At 43.5% G+C, this 7,592-nt stretch overlaps 1 protein-coding gene across 3 annotated transcripts; it reads left to right on the top strand.

Moving 5' to 3' along the window:
* The first annotated feature begins 289 nt into the window (after window positions 1-289).
* On the top strand, window positions 290-7,543 carry LOC115136523 (vacuolar fusion protein MON1 homolog B-like). Of its 3 annotated transcripts, none has more exons than XM_029672106.2 (6): window positions 290-384; window positions 1,283-1,386; window positions 1,943-2,551; window positions 2,717-3,509; window positions 5,803-5,950; window positions 6,220-7,543. In XM_029672106.2, exons 2-6 carry the CDS (start codon window positions 1,299-1,301, stop codon window positions 6,439-6,441), a joined length of 1,860 nt encoding a protein of 619 aa, XP_029527966.1. In that variant the 5' UTR covers window positions 290-384; window positions 1,283-1,298; the 3' UTR covers window positions 6,442-7,543. The 3 variants fall into 3 exon arrangements, with proteins under 3 accessions (XP_029527966.1, XP_029527963.1, XP_029527958.1); XM_029672103.2 differs by having other exon boundaries at window positions 347-479; XM_029672098.2 differs by having other exon boundaries at window positions 347-475.
* Window positions 7,544-7,592: the final 49 nt, after the last annotated feature.

The following is a 7,592-nucleotide window of genomic DNA, read 5'->3' on the forward strand; positions in this document are numbered from 1 at the left end:
AAGTAACTATGCATAGATAATCAAATAGAGCAGCAGCGTATGTGATGGAATGTGAACGCATGTGTGTCTGTGGCGTCAATATGCGTGTTGGGGTGTCAATGTAGTATGTGTGAGTTTGTAGTTTGAGTCCAGTGCATGTGCAAGAGAGTCCGTTTTATAACGTTAGTTATAAAAAGCTTTGGTTAAACTGCAGTACTGTAGCAAAACTATAGGAGCAGTCGACACCGTGCTTCTAGACCGGAACCCTGGCCCATTGCCCTGGCACGCACTCTGACTTGGGAGGGGGAGTTTCTCCTCTCATTGGTTTATTACTTGCTCCATCTAAATTACCATTGGCCAACGTATCCTATCTGCTGTCACCATTGGGATTCCGGATGTGCTGTTGTGAGTGTAAAAATTGTTTTTCGGCAATTTGCCTACCAGTTATATGGCCTAAATTCACGTTATACACGATTTAACAACGGAATATTTAAACGTAGGTGAGCTTTGTTTTTTTGTACAATGTTTCAAGGTATGTCAGTGTGCGTCAAAACGGGGGTTGTCGGGAGCACTGGAATGTCTTTTACTGGCTAGTGTGTGTAGTGAGGGGTAGCCTGCAATAAAAACATGCAGGAAGAAAAGCTAAATAAATCAAACCTAGCTAACTATCTTATTTGCTAGCTAGGTAGGTCAATTCATCCAAGTAGCTAGAATAAGATGCGTTTTCATTTAAACCTTACGGTAGTTGGCTATGATAACGTTAGAATTACAAGGCGTTTTCATTTAGACCTAACGTTGGCATTGCAATGATGATGATGATGATGTATGTGTTCAGGGCCCGGTTTCCCAAAAGCATCTAACGGCTAAATATATATATATTAGTTCCAAATGATGAATTTAACATTAAGATGCCCTGGTTTGGATGCACATTTGCTTCCCCCTGCCTGTGGCTTTAGCTGTTTTAAGAAATGAACGACTCAAGTTGAAGTTTTAAAGCGTTATTAAGTAGCTAAAGCTAACGTTGCGAGTAACATACGGCTACTTAGCTATGTTCTCACTGCAGGGGATTTAATCTTATAAAGATGCCATTGAGTGCTTGCTACCGAAGCTAAAGCCACATATCTGCTGACCCATTTTAACCTGGCTCGTCATCTAGGCGTTAGCTACTTGCATGACCAGTTTGTGGCCAGCTGCGTAGCTCGATCCCAAGTGGTGTGTTGTTGTAGGACGACAGGAACTGTTAACTGAATATCAAATAAATGACTAGTATGCCAATGAGCGCTTCGTTTTCTGTGATTTACAGTGTCTGTGATGTCAACATGGAGAGAGATGACAGTCAAGAAAAAGGAGAGACAGAGGAGATAACAAGTTGTGATCAACCCTCTGCTGACTGCATCCCGTCAACTGGTAATGAAATGCCTTATGTCATCTAATCTAGAATGAAAGTTAGCTCATCATTAACCCTCTAGAGTCTACTAAACTAACATATAGAATTGTTGTAAGATGGTCATACCAAGGATCATTTAGATATTTCTGTTGGAAATGTAGGACCTCTAGGTGTGTGTGTGTGTATATATACAACATATTTGATGAAATATTGAATTTGGCCTTACTGCTATTAGCCCATAGAAACGCATTGAATTACAGATTCATACATGGAAAAACAGAAGGAAGTTTGTTTTGAAGCGTCTGTCCTATATCTGACAGACACTTGCGGAATGCCTATATCGGCGGCTGCGGGGATTGAGACGCAGTCCATACAAAAAAAAAAATAAATCTCTAGCTTCAACATACTATTTTTATAGGGATTGTTGTATTATGCTAATTAGATTCCCAGTTTGGCTGCAGAGATTGACTTAGAGGTTTAATGGCAATGTAGCTGATCTTGAAATGCTTCCACACAGAAAGTAGGGAGATCTGCAGTGTTTGTGATTATTTTACTGAGTATTGTCTGATTTTTCAGGTTCTTCTTATCACATTCCGGCCCTGCCCTCTGACAATCCCCCAGTTCCTGAGCCTGCTGGAACAGTGGGAGGAGACAAAAACACCAATGTGACTTTAGAGGAGCCTACATATCCACCTACATCAGATTCTATGGGAGAGAAGGGGCTACAAGCAGCTCCTGACCAGGATCTAGGACCGGCTCCTGTTCTGGTAAAAGAGGAAGAGACTAATGTGTGCAGTAAGATAGAATATCAGAACTGCTCAGGTGGTCAACCAGAGACTGTCACAGAGGAGGTTTCAGCTGAGAATGGGCAGGATGACTCAGGGGAGTTTATCGTCACTATTTTGGCCAGGGGTAAATTGGAGGAGCAAGGTCTGGGAGTGAAGAGGCATTCCTCTCCACTGTCAGAGACTGGCGCCCCAGAGGCCCCACCATCCCGTGACGAAGACGTGACAGCGGAGAGCTGGAGGCAGCACAGGAAGCATGTGTTTGTCCTGAGTGAAGCAGGGAAGCCCATATACTCTCGCTACGGCAGTGAAGAGGCTCTGTCGTCTACCATGGGAGTCATGATGGCACTGGTGTCCTTTGTCCAGAGTAGTGACAACATGATCCGCTCGGTCTACTCAGGTGAGAATTTCTAGAATTTCCTTACGTTCATGACTGTGACAATAACTGTTACTGAAAGTGTAATGAATTGCTCACTATAGGTGTTTATTCATCATTATTTGCTCCCCCTGTACAGCTTTACATCCTTTTTTTCTCTTCCATGTCTGTACCCTCTACCCCCCTCAGATGGGCACACAGTGGTGTTCATGCAGAAGGGTCCTCTGGTGCTGGTGTCTGTGTCAAGCAGCCGTCAGTCAGAAAAGCAGCTGCGTGGTGAGCTCCTTTACGTCTACTACCAGATCATCAGCATGCTCACCCAGGCCAGCATCGCTCGCATCTTCCAACACAAGAAGAACTATGACCTGCGGCGACTACTGGCCGGCTCCGAGAAGATCCTAGACGGCCTCCTCAACCTGGTGGACTCGGACCCCAGCTTCCTGCTGGCAGCGGTACACTGCCTGCCATTGGTCTCCTCTCTCAGGGACTCCCTCAGCCAGATCCTGCAGAAGGCCATCACCCCCAACCTGGTCTTCTCCATCCTCATCGCCAAGAACCAGCTGCTCACCATCGTCCAGGAGAAGACGGTGATCGAGGACGCCAGGCTGGAGCCTGCTGACGTCCACCTGCTGCTCAACCTCATTGGGGCCTCCTCTGCCTTCCAGGCTGGAGAGATCTGGACTCCCATCTGCCTGCCTCTCTTTAACCCTGACTGTTACTTCTATGCCTACATCTCCTACCTGGACCCCCCAGAATGCACTGTGTGTCTGCTGCTGCTCTCCACGGATAAGGAGGCATTTTATGCGGTGGCAGAGTGTAAGAGGAGGATAGAGGTGGCCATGCTGGCTCAGAGCTCCCTGAGCCTCATAGCCAAGGCCCACTCCTACAGCGTGAGCCAGGTGGGCGTCTCAGACCTCAGGCACTTCATGTACAAGCCCTTTGACGTGCCAGACAACCACAAGCAGCTCACCCAGTTCACCAGGTAGGTGCTATCTATTCTGTTGTGCTTTTGTAACCTTCACCCAGTGAATGATTCACGTCTGAATGATTCACGTCTGAATGATTCACGTCTGAATGATTCACGTCAGTCTATTTCATGTAACTTTTTTTTCACATTTTTTAAATTTTTTAAATATACTTTTTGGACTAAATATTCTCTGGATACTGGTCCTGCAATGTGTTTTAATGTGCAGACAGATTAGCCTTCAAATATAATTACTCAAAAAAGGAATGTCAAAGGGGAGATGTGTAATATGTAAAAGAAAAAACATGTGCCTCAGGTCAGATCATATTCATCCTCCAGTAGCCTTGTGCAGTTTACCATAGTATTATTAAAGAATCATAGAAATTGAAAGCACATGATATCTATAATGATACTAACACGATTGTATAGTTCTCACTGTAAGAAAAAGCATGCCAAGTGACCTATTTATCTTGATTGGTAGCTTTGGGTTTCTTATTAGACGAGTTGTACCAGTGAACACAACCTTGCAAAATCTTATACAACTGGGGAAATAAATATTCTCCATGCAATGCTGCGTTAGACAGGCTAACATTTCAGTCTAACTTACATTAGAGCTTGATCAAAGTTGGGGAAGCAAACATGTATATTTTGCTGAACACTGTTTGGCAATTCCATTTTCATGTACAGTTCATTCGTAAAAGTATTCAGACCCCTTGACTATTTCCACATAATGGATTCAATTGTTTTACACACAATACCCAATAATGACAAAGCAAAAACATGGTTTTAAGAAATGTTTGCATATTTATATAAAAAAACTGATGTCACACTTACATAAGTATTCAGGCCCTTTACTCAGTACTTTGTTGAAGCACCTTTGGCAGTGATTACAGCCACGAGTCTTCTTGGGTATGACGCTACAAGCTTGTCACAGCTGTATTTGGGGAGTTTCTCCCATTCCTCTCTGCAGATCCTCTCAAGCTCTGTCAGGTTGAATGGGGAGCGTTGCTGCACAGCTATTTCTAGGTCTCTCCAGTGATGTTCGATCAGGTTCAAGTCTGGCCTCTGGCTGGGCCACTCAAGGACATTCAGTGACTTGTCCCGAAGACACTCCTGTGTTGTCTTGGCTGTGTGCATAGGGTTGTTGTCCTGTTGGAAGGTGAACCTTCACCTCAGTCTGAGGTCCTGAGTGCTCTGGAACAGGTTTTCATCAAGGATCTCCCTGTACTTTGCTCCGTTTATCTTTCCCTTCAGCCTGACTGGTGTCCCAGTCCCTGCCGCTGAAAAACATCCCCACAGCATGATGCTGCCACCACCATGCTTCACCAGAGGGATGGTGCCAGGTTTACTCCAGATGTGATGCTTGGCATTCAGGCCAAAGAGTTCAATCTTGGTTTCATCAGATCAGAGAATGTTGTTTCTCATGGTCTGAGAGTCTTTAGGTGCCTTTTGGCAAACTCCAAGCGGGCTGTCGTGCCTTTTACTGAGGAGTGGCTTCAGTCTGGCCACTCTACCATAAAGGCCAGAATGGTGCAGTGCTGCAGAGATTGTTGTCCTTCTAGAAAGTTCTCCCATCTCCACAGAGGAACTCTAGAGCTTTGTCAGAGTGACCATCGGGTTCTTGGTCACCTCCCTGACCAAGGCTCTTCTCCCCTGATTGCTCAGTTCGGCTAGGCGGCCAGCTCTAGGAAGAGTTTTGGTGGTTCCAAACGTCTTCCATTTAAGAATGATGGAGGCCACTGTGTTTTTGGAGACCTTCAATGCTGAAGAAAGTTGTTGGTACCCTTCCCCAGATCTGTGCCGACACAATCCTGCATCGGAGCTCTATGGAACATTCCTTCGACTTCATGGCTTGGTTTTTGCTCGGACATTCACTGTTAACTGGGTGACCTTGTGTAGACAGGTGTGCGCCTTTCCAAATCACATCCAATCAATTGAATTTACCACAGGTGGACTCCAATCAAGTTATAGAAACATCTCAAGGATGATCAATGGAAACAGGATGCACCTGAGCTCAATTTTGAGTCTCATAGCAAAGGGTCTGAACTTTTGTAAATAAGGTATTGTTTTTTAAGTTTAATAAATGTGCAAACATTTCTAACCTGTTTTCACTTCGTCATTATGGAGTATTGTGATGTCATTATGGAGTATTGTGTGTAGATTGAGGATCCTTTTTTAAATTTAATACATTTTAGAATAAGGCTGTAACGTAACAGAATGTGGGGGAAAATCCAAGGGGACTGAATACTTTCCAAATGCCCGATGTCTTGCTGTCTTTTTTTAATTACATTTGATGTGCTGTTGATTTCAGCCCAGAGATGGAGGCTCCTTACAGCACGGAGGAGGAGAGGATGAGGCTGCTGGACCTGTACCGGTACATGCACGGTCGCATCCACAGCTCTTCCAGGGCCCTCAAGCTCATCTACCACGTGGCAGAGAGGGAAACGCTGCTGGCCTGGGTATGTCACTCCCACAAGGATTTACACGTGGAAGTGTTACTATGGGCAGCTCCAAGAAGCTCTCTGTACAGGATGTTTTCTGGAGTCTTGGTCTCAATGACCTGCATTCCGGTGTAGATATGAAGTGAGCTATTTTGGATTGTTGCTAGCATTCATGCGGCATACTTCTCAGCTCAATGGAACATAACAGTAATTTACAAAGTATTTGAAACTGTTGAAATGGATCTGCTAAGACCGCTTATTGCATCTTTGTCCTTTTTCCTCTATAGGTCACAAGTAAATTTGAATTGTACACCTGCTTCAGCCCCTTGGTGACTAAGGCTTGTGCCATTAACGCCATAACCAAGCTTCTACGGTGGATCAAGAAGGAGGAGGACCGTCTCTTCATCCGATACCCACCCAAGTATTCAACCACGCCCAACCCCAGCAAAAGCTCCCGAAGGTCTGACCAGCAGGATTCCACAGATAATGGCTTCATGTCTCTACTATAGAGCTGCTCTATCTCTGTGCTTAGCTCCGGCTCTTCCACTCTGTCAACACGTAGTTTGTACACTGGTTCTACAAGAGGTTTGGCACTGACCACATCCTACATCTTTGGGTACTTCATTGAATTTTGACCACTGGACTATTTAAGGAGAACTTGCCTTTTTGACACTTTCAGACTCTTCTGTACCTTTATGAGAAAGCATGTACAGGAACTGCATTAACACTTTAGATTACAGTCGAACAAGTTGATGTTCAGGGAATCTGTAAAGAGAAAGCAAACATTTTTAAATTGGCTAGTGGTGGAACATTGAAGATAATTTTCAATGCTATTGAGTTTTTATATTGTTTTATTCTATTGTAACAAAAGTGAGAACTTCTCGAATGCATCATATCAAATACTTGTTACATATAACTATTTCAAGTCAAGCTTTCATGGTCATTGACACTGTAGCACATGACAAATGAAATGGGACTACCTACATTATAGAACTACTCTTGAATTTGTTTTCAACTGCCTAATAATTATAATTATTGCTAGAAACCTTAGATGTTGACAGGCTGACACAGGATTTAGTTTAAGTGTGGTTATTGGTGGGATGAACAGGAAATGAAATCATTAAAATGTCTGAATTTTGAAATGTCATCTTCATGAAAATTGGAAGGATTACCACTTGTATGTGGATATTTGATATGACTTCTACATGTCGTTCTCAGTTGATACAACTGTTTGACTTGCATGTTATCTTTGCAGTTTAGTTTGTAAATAGTGTTAACTCAGTTAATTATGCTCTGGTAATGTAAATATACAGTTACATTGTCATTCTATCCTTTATTGCTGGGAACCAAATTCTTCACCCACAGTCTACTCTAGTAATCCTCATGTACTTGATGGTTAACTGCTTTGTCCAGCACACTCATAAAATCCCACAGAGTCCTAATTTGTGGGGTTCTTTATTCAGAGACACTTCATGCAAATTCTTGTTGGATACCAGGATCCGCTATCCTGGACTTTGTGTCATGTTCTGACTGGTGGCTTATCTGTTAGGAACATCTTATCTAGAGTATTCATGTTCAGTTGGTTCTTAAATAAATCCCAGGTTGCACAAACCACCTTGTCATTCTTTAACTGAATGTTAGATTTTTACGAGACTGAGAA

This window comes from Oncorhynchus nerka, linkage group LG2 (genome assembly GCF_034236695.1).
Source record: "Oncorhynchus nerka isolate Pitt River linkage group LG2, Oner_Uvic_2.0, whole genome shotgun sequence".
In the NCBI taxonomy this organism is placed as follows: Eukaryota; Metazoa; Chordata; class Actinopteri; order Salmoniformes; family Salmonidae; genus Oncorhynchus; species Oncorhynchus nerka.

Coding starts and splice junctions, on each gene's coding strand:
- LOC115136523 (XM_029672106.2), top strand. CDS start 1,299: ATGGAGAGAGATGACAGTCAAGAAAAAGGAGAGACAGAGGAGATAACA. Junction 1,387..1,942: donor TGACTGCATCCCGTCAACTG/GTAATGAAATGC, acceptor CTGATTTTTCAG/GTTCTTCTTATCACATTCCG. Junction 3,510..5,802: donor CAGCTCACCCAGTTCACCAG/GTAGGTGCTATC, acceptor TGTTGATTTCAG/CCCAGAGATGGAGGCTCCTT.